Here is a 17,820-nt window from a genome sequence, read left to right as displayed (position 1 = left end):
GAAAAAACTTTACCTGGTAGAGCGAATAACCAATACTAAGCAGCGCTTCTCCCATTTTCTTCTGTCTCCTGCGGTTCTTCTGCATCAAGCCCACCAGTATAGTACAGCATGGCTCATCCAAACTCCCTTCATGGTCATAATCTGGTTCGTCCAACTGGATTTTAAACTGGGGATTGGTCCAGTATGTCGCTAAGAATTCCCATGGCAAGACAAAAAAGGAGATTTTGATGTCATTGTAGCCAAGATGGCTGTCACTAGAATTACAGAGAATATCTCTTTGGAAGGACTTTTGCCTGGAGTATTTCCAATCCTTCCCATTATGTTATATGGTTTTATGTTTTCACAGCTATGCTTAATATCAATTGGAGCCATGGCAAATCAAAGCACTAAGGTATTTCCTGGGGAGTAATGACCAACAGGGAGGAGCTGGTATCATTAATTCCAGCCAGCCATTTATCTCCAGGAAACGTCCTTGGCCCAGGCTGTTATTGTTGCAAGAGGACAAAATGCCAGACAGACTCTCCAGAGGTCTAACCTGAAAATGAATGGGAAACAACACTGTCACTGAACCGTGACACTTTCCTGGCCTACCCAGCCCTGCAAAGGATTAATCCAGTCAGTAGCAAAAGCATTATAAGCAGGAAAAGCAAAGAGAGAGAAAAAAAAGCCATGAATTAACTGCTTAGTGGGTTGGTATTCCCCAACGAGGAAATAAGTGTGAATTAGATCTTTCTTTAGGCTGTGAAGCTTTTGCCTACTGTCTAAACCCCACAGAAAGAGCTGCACCTTCAAGCCCTTCCCACTGAAGCCCCCTCCAGTTCACAAGCATTTATTTTTTGATTGTTTTGTTTGGTATTTCACCAAATGCCCTCTTGGCTGGGTCTCCACCTTGGTACTTCTGGCAGCCTCCAGCAGTCGAACCCCGTCTCCACTGTCCATTAAACAGGGTCAAGTCCCATTTATTGACCTTGTTGCTTGTCAGTGTGTCGGGAGTCAAGTTGCAGATCTCAAGGCGGGTGAACTGCCTTTGAAAATCCGAAAATGCCATCCTAGAGCACAAAAAGAATAGGGTTAGTTCATCAGCCTACAACAGTCAAGAAGACTGCAAACGGATGTATCTCCCAACAGGGCAGCAAACGTTGGTACTACAGAGCTGCCCAAAGCCCTATTTAATTGAACTCTGAAACTTGGAACTGGCTTTTGGGAAACAAAATTTCCCACTCCTTGAATGAGCTGTATCTCCCGGAGACAGTTGTTCTCAACAGCTGTTACACATTATGGGCTCAGTCGTACCATTTTCTGTCATCCCCAGCTGTGGGCAATCCCTCATGGATGGTGCTTCATAAGTAAATTCACTAAAACTGGTGGAACAAAATGTGCAAGGAGATGTCATCTAATGGGAGTAAGAGTTGGCCCTTATGAAAGCGTCATGCAGTAGAAAAACAGTCTCAGTTTGGTGTTTTGCCTTAATTCTATTGTTGATGTTTGTTTTTATCATTCCTAGGAGGTTTGCACAAGTGACAGACCTTGATCACTTCATGCCGCGAGCAGAGGTCTGTTCTCATTTCTCAGTGCCTTATGGCCCATATAGCTGATTGCACTGGAAGACAGTGGCCATTTATCCTTCCAGTCTAGGACAGAGTGACATGGGTTCAGTACTGATCCATATAATCAGCTAACTGGAATGGGCTTTCCATTAGGTCTGAGTAAACAGACTCTTCCCAAGCTGGTAATCTAAACTCTTTCATTAGTGTGTAGCATTTAGGCAAAAAAAAAACAACCTCAAAATGTAGAGCAGCTGAGGTTCATTCTTGCCACCTCATTAATTTTATTACCATCTGGTCTCTATATTTTGGATAAGCACTGAGTTATGCGAGCTCTAATAAAAGGTAATATTTGAATGGGAAGGGAGATAAACAAGAGGCTAACAACACACGCATGTCATTATTAACCCACTTGATGCTGGCAGTTTCTCTCCATCCAACTGAAAGGACTGCTTAAAGAGAAAACATACACATAAAATATCCAAAAGATTAAGCTAAATGAACAATTCTCACCAAAACTCTCCATCGTCTACTTTCCTATCCAGAGCCTGTTTTTGTTTAGGATCAACATAATTCCATTGAGGAGCACTGCAGACAAAGCACAAAAGCAAGCTGTTCAGTTGTTGTATTTTATTCTACAAGACAAGAGAGGCTTTCTCGTTGGTTACAGCTGATAAAGGAGTATGTATTTCTTCAACAATTAGACCTCCTGCCCCTCCCAGTGGCAGTACACACTGCAACCAGACTATACAGGTCTGGAATCAGACTGCAACTGTATTTGCATCAAATAAACCTTAAATTGAATCATCGCTGGCAGGTGCCAGAACGTACAAATATTGCAGACTGGCTGGATTAGGTAACACGCAGCCTGAAAGTCAGGCAGAGCTTCTACATTGTAAGATCTATTGGGATGCCTGATAGTCTCCCTGGAGAAATGACATAAACTCCACTGTTGGGGTCACAAAAGAACAAGAAAGCAAAAAAGTGGAATTAGAAAATGTGCTGCAGAAAACAGCATTGCTCCTTTCCACTTCTGATGTTAATGTGCAGTAAACTGGATTCAGCTCTGGTCTGCTCCCACGTGACAATGCAGTTCTGCACCTGCCTCAGCAGGGCTGTCCCATAGTAAAAGGGGTGTAACAAAATGAGGATAAGACTTGTGTGTGTGCCTGAGGCAGCTTTTCTTGGGTCTGGGCAAAGCAGCTCTAATAAAGGTAAGAATAATTCTAATGTTTAATCTCAAAATTTCTACCCTTAAGTATGATACAACATCAACACCGGGACTGCAGTCAGTCAGGACAGCAAACTGAAATCTCCAAGTGTTGCATAAAAATAATACATTGCAGGCCAAATGAAAGTAAAATTTATGCCATTCTAAATACAAAAATAAAAAAGGTGTTATCACTGCCATTCTCCTGAGATTCCAAGATAGTTGAAGCCCAGACAGTTTCTGAGAGATTTTCAAACTTCTGGGTCCTTAGCTTAGCCAACATCTGCATGTTTTCAAGATTCTCCAGTAGAAACCAAATACTGGTTTGATTTAGAGCTGAGCAACCTTAGCGTTGAAGCAGAGGCACTGTGGTTTATCCTTGCTGCAATTCCCAGGGGTGGAATTGGTTTGCATGTTCTACTAAGGTCCTGGCACCCCCAGTAGGATCAATCTGAGAAAAGTCATCTTGCAAAATGATGTGGATATGGCTTGCACTGGGCAGCTCACAATTAAACCGTGGGCTGTTCTCTCTTGTTAGAAAGTTCTGACTGAGGCAGGAAAGGATGTCCGCTGGGCAGAGTGAATCAATATCTAACCTTGCTAATAAATTAATAGTGTTTTATTCCAACTGATTTAGTATCTCTCCTAAATGTGCTTTGTGATTGGAATAACTGCATAGTCACAATTTAATTTTTAAAATATACCAAAGTACACTGAAGAGAGAGAAGCAGGGGCATATAAAAACCTACTTATCACTCCAAGCTCCAGTCCATTCCAATTTACCCCAGGGATTTCTGAGCCTCACTAGTTTCTCTGGCTGTCCTCGGTAATATACCTAAAAGATCCACAACAAACAGAGCCTGAGCACTTCCATTATTCCAATCATCACAGGGCAATTGCTTTTCAGACAGGATAAAAAACAATTTGTACTTGAGTGATGCAGTCCATTACAATTTGCAATAGGTAAAAGACACCTAGATGCCTTCCACCCCTATTTTACATTATCTTGTGCCACCAAGTGAGCCATTAGCTACAGCACTCACCATTTCATATAATGACAGCAACCTGCAAGGAAAAATATCAGCTACAAAGCAGCAGAATATTTACATCCTCGAAAGCAGGAGATGTCGCACAACACAGCAAGGTTGGAAAGAGGTTATTTGGCATGGAAACCTCTGTAATGATTCCAGTTTCAGAGAATCAGAAGTATCTAGGGCTCACTGTCAAGGTGAGACTAACAGCAGAGTTCATGAAAGAGGTTTTTACTCCTTTCCCATTATACCTGACTGGCAAAGTACACACTCCCACCTCATGCAGTATGAGCTCGTGGGGAAAGAGCTGCCTCCTTTCCTGCTTCTCCTTTCCAGTAACAGCTTGGCCCCCCTTTACAATTTGTATTCCAGTCTGTTGGAACAATAGAAGTTGCAGACTGCACAGTGTACTTTATATAACTACCAATATAGAGCTTCCAACCTGGCTAAGTACTACAGGTACTTTTTTTCTGTAAGAGGGTGCATAAGTTAGCAGCATTTTAGTTTGGTCAGTCACAGAAAGACATCAGAAAGTTGAAGGCACTGCAGTATTGCAACCCCAGGCTGCTTTGTATGATGGCCTTGGAGAGTCTGGCTTACCTCTTCTGCTCCAGTGACAGAGTAAGCATGTCCCTTTACCAGCTTGAGACTTGTGATTGTTTCTATTTCAGTTGCAGTAGTTATCTGGGGCAATAAAAGGATACACATTTAGGACTATATAATGTGTATGTACTCGGCTTTCATGAGCAAATTAATATGGGGGAAGACATCGAAAGTGGTATGCACAATGAAAAGCAATATTCTTGATGCAAAGTATATTAAATAAAGGTTAGATCCACATCAAAAGTTCACCTCCACAGCTTCATGCCCCTAAATATGCAGTCCTAGCACAGCAGAAATTCAAGAATGTACAATGAAATTGAAATCTAAATCCAATTCCCAGCTCAGGTAACAAACCCAGTCGCCTGCAAAGACACGTTCATGTGAACTAAGCTCTAGCCTGCCTCAGTTGAGATCCAACATATCAAAATTTTAATTCTGATAACTCTATATGCCGTGAACCAGGATTGCAAACAAGATAATGAAACGGGATGTGAAAGGCATGAAGTTTCCAAAACATGTACAAACATAATCTGTAACTTGGGAGAGTGTATTATAGGTGCCAAATAATCTGTAGGACTGAAATCTAAAGCCAGAGCCAGACTATGGGCTACAACAAAGTGTCTTAAAGAGTTTGTCTCTGGCAGTTGAGTGTCTGGAGTTGAAATTAGACAGAATTTGAATGAGAAAAGATACTCAGAGAATGAAAGTAGAGTTTGGGAAGACCAGTGTCCATTTCATGGCTTTAAGCATCATCAAAATCTGTCTTGTAAAAAGGAAAGCATGATGAGAGTTGGTCATTTAGAACTTCATCTGAAGTTTTTATAACTGAAATCAGTAAAAGTCTCCCGTTAATTGTAGTTTGCTTTTACTTCAGACCTTCCTACCTGCATCTAACATTGGTCTGAGCTTTTGTTACAGTATGGATCAGAGGCCTAAGAAGACAAGCAAGGAGAGTAAGGCGGCAGCAGCCTCTTACATCGATGGAACAGCCAAGCAGCGACCCAGCTCTCAGAGCCTTCTGGATGATTTGGTACAGGTTCGAAGGAGCCCTCCGCAGATCATAGGACTCAGAGATGCCTCCAGTAAAATCCTCAAAGCCCTCCATAGTGGACCCTCCTATGAGAGCTTCATAAGAGCCATTCAACCTGTGGAAGAGATGACAAGGGCTATATAAGGGGCCATCTCTGCATGTAAGCATTGGCACTGCAGAAAATAGTGTTTATAATTTAGTATCTCTCAGTCTGTGTGATCATCAGTGTGAGCTGGGGCATCAGAAGTAAAGCCCCTTCACACAGACAGTTGGCAATACCCTTTATGGACCTAGAGGAAATTGTAACAGGTGGAATGGAGGCTGCATTTGAGCAAAGTGTGTTGTTTCTAACACCACAGCTGCCTGGGCAGTCAACTCCTGCACAACCAGGAGCACTTCCTCCTGCTTAGACACCATACTTGGCGTAGGCCTTCTCCAGCAGCGCGCTCCAGAACTCATTGCCTTCCTCAGAGTGCACAAAGAGCAGCTCCCCGTTCTTGGTGGGCAGCCTGTCATCCACCACGACGTCCACCCACTGCCCATACTGCCAGAACTGATGAAAAGAAGAAAGGAAAAATTATGAGGGCTGGTGTGCATATAACAGATCCACAGTTCCATCTTCCTATCCCTTCACCTGTCATCAGTTCCCCCTGGATAAGTCACTGTAAAGTTTCATTCCCAGGTTGGACTCCTCTCCCTTGTAATAGAGGCAAACTCTTCCCAGTCCTGTGAAGCGCTGAGCAGGCTTCTTAACAATGTACTAAATTTTGCTGATAGGTAATATTAACAACAACTTGTTGCACATAATATCTGGAACACTGTATTCCTTGCAGAACTTTAATGGTGAAAGTCCAGAAAGCTAGCATGTAGACAGGATACTCTAAAGTATTTTTTCTTGCTCACACCTGAGCCTAACCTCTTGTCAAAGCAGGTTGGCACAGTCCCAACACACTGGGTCTGCAGACAAGGAAATCCATGCAAAGCTGCAGGGAGGAGAGGGAAGGAGGAGGAGCAGCATCGACCTGAATTCACTCTCGGCAGTCAACAGCAGCAGAGCTTGGCTTGACTCACATGGCACGATCGTTTGGCTCAGTTTACAACACCTGGATAACTCACCAGAGCCCTATCAGCAGTAAGATAGCACAACCTAGCCAGTGAGCATGTGTTATTTAATATTATTTAACTCTGTTCTACTTTGCCTCTCTCACACCGATTTCACTTACACACTGTAATTCTTGAATATTTAGCCTGTGCCAAACACACAAAAAAAGGTGCATTTAGCTAAATACTAGCATTTTCCTCTTTTATTCTCAATACCCTGATCACATACTTACCTGGAAATGAAAGATCCCAGCATAGTCCTTCTGGAAACTCTGAGCCTTGGGAACAACGCGGTACAGAACATCTGGATTCAAAGTGAGAGAGGCAATGGCAGCTAGGAGCCAGCAATCACCTAAAAAACACATACTGTTACAAGGCAGAAAAGTTCATTAATAAATAGGGGTTTGCCAAGCTGATCCTTACACCGTTATGTCATGCTCCCATCCATATTGAAATACCAGCACTAAGTGCACTACAAGGTCCTTCTAGACTCAGTATTGGTTCAGCAATTCATTCTTGTTTTGTTATTTATCTCTTTTGCTCATTTTCCATTCACCCAGACCACATAGGTGTCTTGGAGTCTCTGAAGCTGATCATGATGGTAATTTCAATGGTCTAGTTTGGGCTTTGTTATTTTGACTTTTTATGAAGCTGTGAAAGCAGGCTACTTTATCTAAACTTGCTAGTGCCCTCAGGAGACCAAGAACATAGCCAGAGAGAAAAGGCATTTGTGGAATGTGGGTTGCAAAGCCTGGCTGGGCAATACAGAGTTAATGAGCTTCGGTACTTTAACTAGACCCAAGCCACCACACCTGGGAGAGGCAAGGGCTTAGAAAGTGTTCTTAGAAGAGGGCAAAAGCTTTGGGTTGATAGAAGGCTGGTGGGACTTCCATTCCTATCTTTTGGAGAAGATTTAGTGGCCAGCAGGAACATTTGGGTGGCTATTTCTTCTTAGCCCTTTCTTTGAAGGTTTGAATTTGAACCAGCACTTAGGGATATTACTACAGATTTTCCCCTGAGTCTAATGGAAATTGAAGTCTCCTGAGAACTCTGTAAGGAGGTGAGTTCTTTCTCCAGCCGGCTCCTTATTCTGGAAAGGATGTGCATGCCCGGCCCTCCCTGGAGGCAGTGTGTCTGGCAGCTGGGGCTGTTTGCTGGGTTGGTTACCGCTTGTTGTGGAGCAGAGATTGGGTAAGTAGAAGCTGCTGTGACTCCAAAAGTGGTGCCCCTGGGAAACTCAGTGACTCATGGGTTTCTTACCGTATTTGCATACTACAAACAGCAAGAACTTCTGTGGTTCTGTGTTATTTCTGAGGTGTGCAGGAAGTCTAGGAAAACAAAGCAGCTCTGAAGGTACTAACATTTTCCTGGTTCCCTGTGGGTTATCTGTGCCCAGGCATAGTTTCTTTGTGCAGGTGCATATTCTGCAGAAGGAATTGGCACAACAGCTCTTGCTTCAGTAGAAACAATCTAATGGAAAAACCTTTCCAATAGAATAGTTTAATCTGTAGCATGATTGAATATCTTAGAGCAGCAGTTAACTCTTTATATTAACCTGGGCTTTATGATTTAGTGCCGTGATGGATATAACTGTAAAGATAAGATACAGGGACTTGCCTGGTGCTGCGTGGTCTCTGCTGCCTGTACCTTGCTGGGATGTACCCAGGTGCCTCCTGTGAGCTGAGCAAGAAACACCTGCTTGCAATCAGGCAAGCAGGGACTTGAGAAATGTCTGTAAAGAGGTGCCCCTGGTGTGATGACCTGTAACCACCTCAGCTGGATGATTGGATTGTGGGCACAAAAGCATAAGCTACCCAGTGTGTCAGCCCAGGCAGTTCCAGTGAGGAGGGAAAACCTAGTATTAGTATGTGAGGTGCTTCTTGAGCCCTACTTCAGCACCTCTCTGTGTTATCTTGGCTGCCACATTCAGGAAAGAGCATTCAAGCTGGAAGGAGGTAGAAAATGGATGGATTGCCTGCTTCTCCCCATCCACCTGCATTGCTTATGAGAAGAGGTTAAAAAAATTTGTCCTGCTCATCCACAAGTGACGTTTGAAGAGGAAGTGTGAGGCGGGTTAAATGCTACTTTGCAGAAAAGCTGTTTGAGCCAAGAGCTCTTACTTGAAAAGTAAGATTTCCTATTCAGAAGAGAAGATAAATTAAAATTAAAGGGTTGTGAGATGTTTAAACTGGAAATAGGAGAATGTTGCTGTTGTGCATATAAAAAAGAGAGTCCGAAAGCCTCAGCTTCTAGAACAACTATGAGCAAAACCTTCTCAAGCTCATCTTCAACCTAATTATTTTACAAACTATTTTGTATTCTGTGAGAGAGGGCTTGACTCACTGGCCTGGAAGCTTCCTCCCAGTCTTAGGTACCTGTGTATAAAATAAGCAAAATTAAGAGAGCACAAGGTGGGGAGAAAAAGTCTTCAAGAACCTCCTCTCCCAAGAAATGTAGATGGAGGAAAACATGAGACTGAAAGCACTCAGACCTGCTTTGTATCCTATTTCTTTGAGACTTTTCCTGGTACAGGTGTATGCCTTATGCTGTTATAATTTCTGCTTTTGCTTGGAGAGGTAGAAAGAATGGTGGTAAGTCTGGGGAATGGCTCCTCAGAGGAAGAAGATGAAAGGCCTTAAAAAGTTAGAACTGAAGCCCTCATTTTCTCAACTACTCCAGATTTCCCTGATGCCCTGACTGTTCCTGGCATGCTGTGAAGCATGCAAGACTATTTCTGAGAAGGCAGTAGGAAGGATAGGGGTCCTGGTGTCCCTGTTGTGTGTCTCCACCCACAGTGAGATCAGAGATGGTCTGCAGCAGTGACAAGTTGGTGCTCTCCCAATGTGCAACCTCTGGAAGGGTTTCCCCTTCCTGGTCTAGGCCATGTTTTTATAGCCAGTGAAGGGAAAACTACTCTGGGCTTTGCTGAGAACAGTGTATGTTTGATGCACAATTAGGCAGAAGAATCAGTGAAATTAGAGGGGTTTTCTTAAATATGTTATTAACTTCCCTGACTTGGAACTAAACCATCTCAGAGTCTCAATCCCGTAAAATGTGAAATGCCGTGTGAAATCCTTTACAGCTATCTTATGGTATGAATTAACCTCTTAGCATCTGGGCAATTGAGAGACATTGTCATTGGCATTTCTGCCTCCCACAAACACACCATGCTATCTAACCTCCTGGGGAAGCATTAGGGGCAAGTCTGCTCAAAGCACACGTGGAAAGAATGGTGTTAGAAGAATTTCAGTGGTGATCTTGGCCTTAAAAATAGCTACGCCTGCCTTGAGCAATACAAGGTCCTATCTCTAAACCTTACTTGAAGGCCAAATTTGTGTTAAGTTTGTGGCTGAACAAATACAAACCATGCCTTCTGAAAGGAACCAGTTGGGAATTGGCTGCTGTGCAGTAACTTGATAAAAAGGAGAGTTTGAATGTGGTGCCTAGATGCATATGATTTGTGGCCATCTTTATATACAAGCAATGCATTACATTAAGGTTCCTGTGATACTGGCTTTAAGACAAATTGAAGAAGATAAAGGAATCTGTCCATACCAAGGACCTTCCAGGATGGAGCCTAAACTGCCCAGGTTACCTCTTATCTTCTTGTATACCACAATGGGATCCTGACCTATTAATAAGGTTTCTCAGCTGTACTGGATAATATATTACTTTTTCTAAAAAAAGTACAAGTTGACAGTACATGTTCCTTTTTTTCAAAGTTCAACATCATTTTTCTGACAGCAAATTTCAGAGTTTTGTTTGTGGTTGTGCCTACTGGATAGTGCAACAGCACAAGCTCCCTACAAAGGCAGCTTATGTAGGACCACTCAAACGTGTCCTGATTCAGCTGAAGGTTATAAGTCATCTTTCAAACTGAGGAAACTATTTGATTCCCTTCCTAAGAAGTGAATTTTTGTAAGGAGAGGAAATTAGGCCAATTGACCAATGAATTAAATATTTAATGAGAATGTATTTCCAATACAATTATAGTCAGAAAAATTACAATATCAGAAAGCATTTCTGTTCACTGTATGCATATGAAGTTGTAGCCTTTTAGGTTATAAAAATAAATTTAAAAAAAAAAAAAGTCTTTTCAGCATTAGCCCTGCAAGGCTAAATCACCTACAGACACATGCACCGCTTTCTGCTCTCAGTCTCATATTTCATGAACAAAAGTTTCAGACAAGTGCCAATTACATTGTCTACTGCTGCTGCTGAATGTGCTAAAAAGAAGCTAGCTTGATTCCTGGGGCTGAAGTCATTTGTAATGTTGGTAAAGTGCAATTCTCTTATTTAATTTGAAATAAGCAATTCTGACCTTGAGTTTGCAGTGGAAAGGGTAAACGCGAAGCCTAGCTGTGTCTAGGGGGGCGTGTGTATACACACACGATCTTGGAGAATGACTTTGACTATTAGTGTGCTTGAAATAAAGTCACTTGCTGCTCACAGATGTACCGAGATAGCTTGTGTTCTCAGTGCTACACAGGCATCTCCTGGTTTACAGAGATAACTGAATTGCTGCAGAGAATACCAAAACCTTGGTGACCTGGGAGCTGAGCAACTCCTCTATATGGATCATGTTTACCCAAGTGCACTGCAGTCATGGAGGCCATAAAATAAATGAGAAATTTGATTAGTTTCAGTTGCTACACAGCCTTGCTCAGTTTCTGTCTAGCTACCATCAAAGGGTCTAGACAAAGAGCATCTAAATTCCTCATTGACCTCGTGATGGTGAGTTTAAGCCAAAAGTCAAAGTGTTTGGTTCCAAAACCTAACTGGACAGTACAGAGAAATTTCAGTGCTGACTGTACTCTGGCTTGTTGCTATTTCAGCAGTGCCTGGTGTTCAGAAGGAATCCAAACACAATGCTGTGGCTCTTGCTTCCCAGTTTGTCAAGCAGATTGGACTCTCGGCTTTAGTCTCTGCTGGAAGCCCTTCTTCAGAGCTTGTAGTACCTGAGGCATCCTACCATACAACAAGGAAGAACTGACCTGCTAGCTTTATAATTTCTTGCAGTGCTGTTCCTGCTTTGAGATTTCTAAAGAAGGCTTCCTAAAGATTTCTATGGAAATTAATTAAGCTCTGAAGCTGTGTACAGAAAGGCAAATGAACAGGCTTTCTTCTCTTTGGGGTCTGAGACTTGTCAGTGAATATATTTTTTGAGATCAAGGGGATATGTCTGCTGGAACAAAGATCTCCTATATACCTGTGCCACTGGGCCTGAACATCAGAAGGGCCATATATTAATGTCTATAGCAAAATAAGTGAACAAACCCAGTACTCTTAAGCACTCTCCTGCTTACGGGAGCTCCAAAGGCTCCCTCAAAAGGTATGAGAGCTGTCTTAGACCTGTCAGGCTTTGGTTTGTTCTCCAATCTACCCATAATCTTCTCAAATCTGCCTGTAAGACAAGATGCACACAAAGCATGCATTGGTTGGGCTCCTCAGCTGGTGCAAACTGGTGCATCTGTGTTGGCTTCAGGAGCTTTCTCCAGCTGACAACCCAGGCCAGGACAGGTCCAGTGCTTGCAGCACCCTCTGAGCCATCAGAACAAAAGATATCCCATAAATATAAACAGAGTGGATCTGGAAAGCTGATCTTAGAGGGTTTGAGTATATTTTATATATTATTTAAATTAAATTTGTGCCACTTTCTCCTTAAGAACTTCTGCAAGCAATCCTGGAGTTAACTTATTCAGGTAACTGTAAGAAAACTCCATAAGTCACCTTTAACAACTAAGACCATGTGACTATATTTCAAGTTGTTACTAGGCTATCAAAAAGATATGGTTCAAAGAACGTTTAAAATATTTCAAGTCTTTCAAGTTCCCATCAAACTTCCCAAGCTGATATTCATCTAGCTTATGCTGTTGTCTCACTCTATTTAACTTATTTCTTTGACTAACTCTGGGTTTTCTTGTTTCTTTTGTTCATATAAACCCAGACCCACAGTGTTATTTTTAAAAGAAAAGAAACATGTCAGAGAAGATTAAAAATAGGCTGTATTTTCCTAAAGGACTTGTTAACAAGTCACATACATGGCTTATGTAAATATGTAATCAGGGTCTGTTTCAATAGAAGTGCTTTATATGACGGCTTTAGTAACAAGGACTTTGATATTCAAGGTATTGGATCAAATACCAAAAAAGCATAGCATGCCTCAGAGATGTAAAGTAAATACCTGAATGCTAGAAGGGGGGTCCTATGTCTACATTCTGAAGCTTATTTTTGTGAAGGGTCAGCATGTGCAGAAGCAATTGTAAGCAGCCTTGCAGAAACAAATTAGATTATCTTTGATTATTTTATCTTTTTCTGAGAGAGAAAACAAAGCTCCGAACAAAAAACAGAATCAGATTTTGGGGCTTTTCTTCTAGGTTTAGGGGTAGCTTTCAGGACTAGCATTTGGGGTACTCCCCACTGAAGGCTGGCTTGGGAAAGCCTGGAGCCAGGCACCATCCCCAGATTCAGTGGAGGTTTTGGGGTCCAGTTCTGTTATTACCACTATTTGATGGATTTGGGCACTGCTCTCTAATGAAGGCACATTTAGCGCAAAGGACTGGGACTCCACAGAGACATTGAGAAGGTGACAGAAATAAAAAGGGGCTCAGGGTATTTGCATTCGGTTTCTAGGTTTACCACAGATAATGCATTGACCTCTTCTAGTTTAAGAGCAGGTAATACTCTTCAGTCATTTCGTTTGTAAACTGTCAAGGAAAATAAGGTTTTACTTCAGGCATATGATCTTTTTTTTTTTTATGCTATTATAGAAACTTCTCAAATTGGAGGTGACAAAAAATGTCACTTTTATTACTTATCTGAACCATTCTCCTAAAATACAGTAAGTGATTTCCCCGTACTCTTTTCCAGCATCCACCGAATAAATATCCTGGAGCAAGCATATGATTGGGTATCTTATTTTTAGCATTTGGAGCACAGGCCCACACACCAGGGAATTTTTTAGCAATTGCTTTAATGGTGCTGTGTTTACAGAACCAGCATTGGTATTATTTATTGCCAGTGACTTGCAGAAATTGTTTGAATCTCATTTGCACAATGGATGGGCTAGGAGACCAGTAAGGTCAGGAGCACTGCAGTAAGCAGTGCAGGAGGGAGAAAGGCTGATTTCTCTCTGTCTAATCTATCAAATTCTCATTACAAGTGCTTCAGCCTTCTTGCCTCTATATGTAGTCAGGAGAGGCTGCTGCTGCTGTCTTCTGGAGCTGGATCTTATCAGCGAGGCAGACAGGGAAGGCGGCTGCTGCAGCAGCTATTCAAAGGGGGAATAAAGCTCCCTTACAGCTCCCTTTTGGCCACTTGCACAGGAGCTCTCTTTAGACAATGGCAAGCACTGGAGAAAAACGGGTAAGAAAGTTTTCCTGTGGTGGATCTTCAGGAGAGGCTGAGTGGTGTCCGAGAGCCACCTGGCTAGCAGCAGGCCCCAGTTCAGGGAGCAGAGCAACACTGCCGGTTTCGGTTCCTTTGCCCCAGCGTGGCTGGGGCCTGGCTGCCCCTGTCCCGGCTCGCAGCTCCACGCCAAGAGCTGTACGAGCAGAAGGACCATTCAGCATGAAGGGCTTGGAATGGTTTGTATGGTATTACAAAGTTTATGTGCTCCGTTCATTTTTTACGATGTGTTCCTTGTTTTTAACTCATGCCTGCAAGCAGATGGGCTGTCCTGCTTGCCATGAAATGGCACATCACAGCCCCAGCCCCTGTACTAAACCGGTTCCTGCTCTGTTCCTTGGTTGTTGTCTGTTTCTTTTATGCGGAACTGAGGCTGGAACTTGCTCTGCCGCCCAAATAAAAATCCCTAATGATTAGGCTGCAGGGTGAAACTTCCCTGGTGTCTCTTGTCCCCTGAGTCTTCAGAGCTGCTCTTGCTGGGATGGGCCTGAAGCCTCCTCTCTTGCTTCAGGGCAAGTGCTTTCATGATTAGGTTGGTGTCCAGCTCTTCCTCAACAGGTGAAAAGGGAGCCTGTCTTCTGTTTCACAAAGAGATAATTAGCTTCCTACCTTCAGGGAACATTTTGGTGCCTCCCAAGTTTGACATAGCTCTTACAAGCCCATATATACCCTGTTTCAGTCAGCAATGCTAGTACACAAGTCCCCTTCCTGAGTATCTGTGTCTCTCTACACTATGTCTGGGAGATAGCCAATAAAATGGTCTGTATGTGAGGAATTTTTAAATGAAGCATCTTTTTTTTTTTTTTCCAAAACAAAATTCAGAAGCACTGCACATACCCAGCTCTCCTTGGCAGACATCTGTTCGAGTAGCTCCTCCAATTATAAACTGAGGGTTGGCACACAACTCCTGAAAAGACACATTTTCAAAGTATGCATCACCCTTCCTGGTCTAAAAAGTTCCCATTTCTTGTTCCTTGTTTCAATGTTCAAAAAATATTAAACATTTTCAACATTTCTTAAAAAAATATATCCTTTGTCCTGTCTGATTAACATAGTGTCAAAACAATGTTGCCCTATTAAAGTGAAGACTGCATGTATTTTTCTGAGGCAAATGCTGAAGCCCTTTGCTACTTGAGACTGTCAGTAATATTAGTGAGAATTTTTGCTACTGTGTGGGCAGAGGTGAAAATTCAACCTTGGCATTTGCACCCTATTTTATCTTGCTGTGGTTTTGGCTCAAGCAGTGCAAATGAGTTTGTGAGTGACACTGCTGGCTCTGGCACTGGAGCTGTGCTGAGTTTCCACTGTCACCAGCATGGAGAAAGTTCCCCAACCCCGCTTCCTGGGAGGCCAACTGTGCAAATGGTTTTGTTAGCAAAACCCTCCCTTTCTTCCTGGCCCTTTGGGGCCAGACAAGTAGGTTATGGCCCAATTCTGAGCTCTCCAACAATTCACACCCTATATTAGGAAGTTAGTATTGTCTCTCTAGAGACAAAAGCCTTCTCTTTCTCCTGAGCATTTTCCATAAGCTTCTGGATGGCAGCAAGGGGCAGTTTATAGGAAGCCTAACTTGGAAAGCAGGGTTGAGGAAGGCTTAGGCAGTCGACAGCTCTCACAGAGATCAGCAGTTGTCAGCTCTGAGCATCCGCAAGAGACAGGAACAACCCAGGATTTTTTGCCTGTGTGTGATGAAGAGCCAGTTTGTGAATCTCCTCTTGTAATAGGTGTGATCTCAGCTACATCCTTTTTGCTCCTGTGGTTATCCAGTTGGCGTAGCTGTCTCTGTGGATAGGAGTCAGGAGTAGGTTACCTACCATACAGAAATGGGTTTGTGTTGGTTTTTCCCTCCTTCCTCCAAAGCGGTGCACCTGGTGCCAGTCAGCTGCATATGACTCATTACTCACCTAGACATCTGTCCTTTCTGAGCCACTGCCAAGTGCCACATGCACCTTCTGCACAACTGCATTTCCACCTTCTCTCTTTTTGTAAACCCACCGCTGAAATCAGAAGGTAAGTCTTTGATGGCAAAGTGTCTAACACTCACTGTTGCAAACCCACAGTCACAACCCAGGGAGGGGGAATGACCTTAGCAGTGGATATCTATTTTGCAGGGGGCATTTCTCTAACATGTCTCCTCTAGATTGTCCACTGGGTCCTGCTGCCTGTGTCAGATGCAGTCAGGTAAGTGAACAGTGATCCTATCAGCCTGCAATCACGAGCAGAGTCTACAGATGGAAGACTGTTGAACAGTTGAAAAAGTCCAAGAAATGAGCAGGGCTGTGACCTCCGACAGGAGTCATCCGCAACGTATATAAGTAGGTCAGATTCAAGTCCCTCCGTAGGAGAGCAAAGCTGAAGGTTTGTGCCACCTTGTAGCAGCAGCTGGGCTCTGCCCCATACGTAGGGATAAGCCAGTGGGTCCTGGTATTTGTGGATTAAGTGTCCATAAATTGCTTGTGTCTCCGCTGAGTGCCAGGAGGGCAGAGGGGGCCCCTGAAGGCAGGTCTCTGTCAGTCAGGGCTGGGATATTTAACCCTGTTAGATCTCATCCATCAGTCATTCCATACCCTGCTACGCTAGTAACTGTCTCTGCCTGCAGTGGGCAAAAGGTTGTTCTTCCATGAGGACCCCAAGTCTAATCTAATGAATTTTCTAAGGCTAGACTTAGAATGAGGTTTAGAATTAGTTTTCCCAGGGTAGACAAAGCCAGGAGAGACATCCGTGGCACTTGCTGAAACATCCAGGTACCAAAGTGAGGTGCTGATGGACAAATGGGGTTGCCAGGACAGAAAGTTGGAGTTATTAAACCTGCAAGTTTCTGTTTCTCACTTTTCAGGTGCAAAAATAACGAATATTGAAGCCTTGGAACTTTCCCTTCTCATTCTCCTTTCCTCTGTCAGAGGAAGGTAACTTGTTTGGGGGTTTTTCCTTCCTTCCCCTGTTTTTCAATTGTTTCTTGATGTTGCAAGGAGGGGCAAAATGACAAGGGAGGAGTAATGTAGGGACAGAAACAAATGACTGAAAAATGAAAGTACAGAAAAATCTCTGAAGCCCTCATTTGCTGGTGTAAAAAAATTCAACATCTAATCTTTCAAGATGAAAATTATTTTTTTTTTAAATGAAAGGCCGCTTATAGGATATAAGTATTTGGGTAATAATGGCTCCAGTCAGTTTTTCTTTAACTGTTATAGGTAGCTTGAAGCGAGTCAGAAGAATTTATTTAAGTATTAGCCTGAATTCCTAGGGTGCACAGTGGCAAGACCTTGGTGTGAGTACCATTATAGCTGACGATTGATGGCTCCTTAGGTGCCCTGCGGTCTGTCTGGATACACATGGGGCTTTTGCATCCATCTCTGGATGGTACCCTGGACTTGTAACTCTGTGTAGCTGGTTTGGACGGGGAGGAGGCAGGTTCCCAGGAAGTAGTTATAGGATTATTTGCTTTATAAAGGGCCTAGAAGACATTGATTTCTTCTTTCCCACCCCCTTTTCAAACTTGTTTCTGCTAACCATGGAGGTAAAGCAAGATAGAAGAAAAAACCCAAAACATACAGGAATAGTGGGCATTGAGGTTCACCACTGATTTAGCATGGATGTTCAGGTGGGTTTTGATTAGATCTGAACCCATTAAAACTGGCAGTTAGAAAGCACTCTTACCGGGGGGCGCTTCCAGATTATCCCCTGGGTTTTGAAGGAGTACGGTCCCAGGTCCTGGTAGCCCAGTGCGGAAGGGCAGGCTGGGAACTCCTCATCCTTGAAGAGGGTGCCAGCCTGCAGGCACTGCTGCTTCAGGGCTTCATAGTCCTGCTTCAAATATTTGATGGCATTCCTGTTGGATCCAAGCCCATCTGCAGTCGCTCTTTCTTGGCACAGCCTCGCCGCGACCCTGGACAT

The 17,820-nt window shown here is 43.2% G+C and overlaps 1 protein-coding gene across 1 annotated transcript in view; it reads right to left on the bottom strand.

Moving 5' to 3' along the window:
- Positions 1 to 17,820, bottom strand: part of LOC104366432 (calpain-8) — a 29,987-nt gene extending 12,167 nt beyond the window's left edge. Inside the window, exons 1-10 of the mRNA XM_009973368.3 lie at positions 17,584 to 17,820; positions 14,764 to 14,833; positions 6,753 to 6,871; positions 5,838 to 5,971; positions 5,365 to 5,533; positions 4,386 to 4,469; positions 3,504 to 3,589; positions 2,058 to 2,132; positions 889 to 1,049; positions 14 to 189 (exon numbers count right to left, since the gene is read on the bottom strand). Of these exons, the coding sequence (XP_009971670.3) occupies positions 14 to 189; positions 889 to 1,049; positions 2,058 to 2,132; positions 3,504 to 3,589; positions 4,386 to 4,469; positions 5,365 to 5,533; positions 5,838 to 5,971; positions 6,753 to 6,871; positions 14,764 to 14,833; positions 17,584 to 17,820 (1,311 nt within the window). The remainder of the gene's footprint in view (positions 1 to 13; positions 190 to 888; positions 1,050 to 2,057; positions 2,133 to 3,503; positions 3,590 to 4,385; positions 4,470 to 5,364; positions 5,534 to 5,837; positions 5,972 to 6,752; positions 6,872 to 14,763; positions 14,834 to 17,583) is intronic.

This window comes from Tyto alba, unplaced genomic scaffold (assembly GCF_018691265.1).
Source record: "Tyto alba isolate M040663 unplaced genomic scaffold, T.alba_DEE_v4.0 Super-Scaffold_16, whole genome shotgun sequence".
NCBI lineage: Eukaryota > Metazoa > Chordata > Aves > Strigiformes > Tytonidae > Tyto > Tyto alba.
This window is presented reverse-complemented; position numbering and strand designations above follow the sequence as displayed.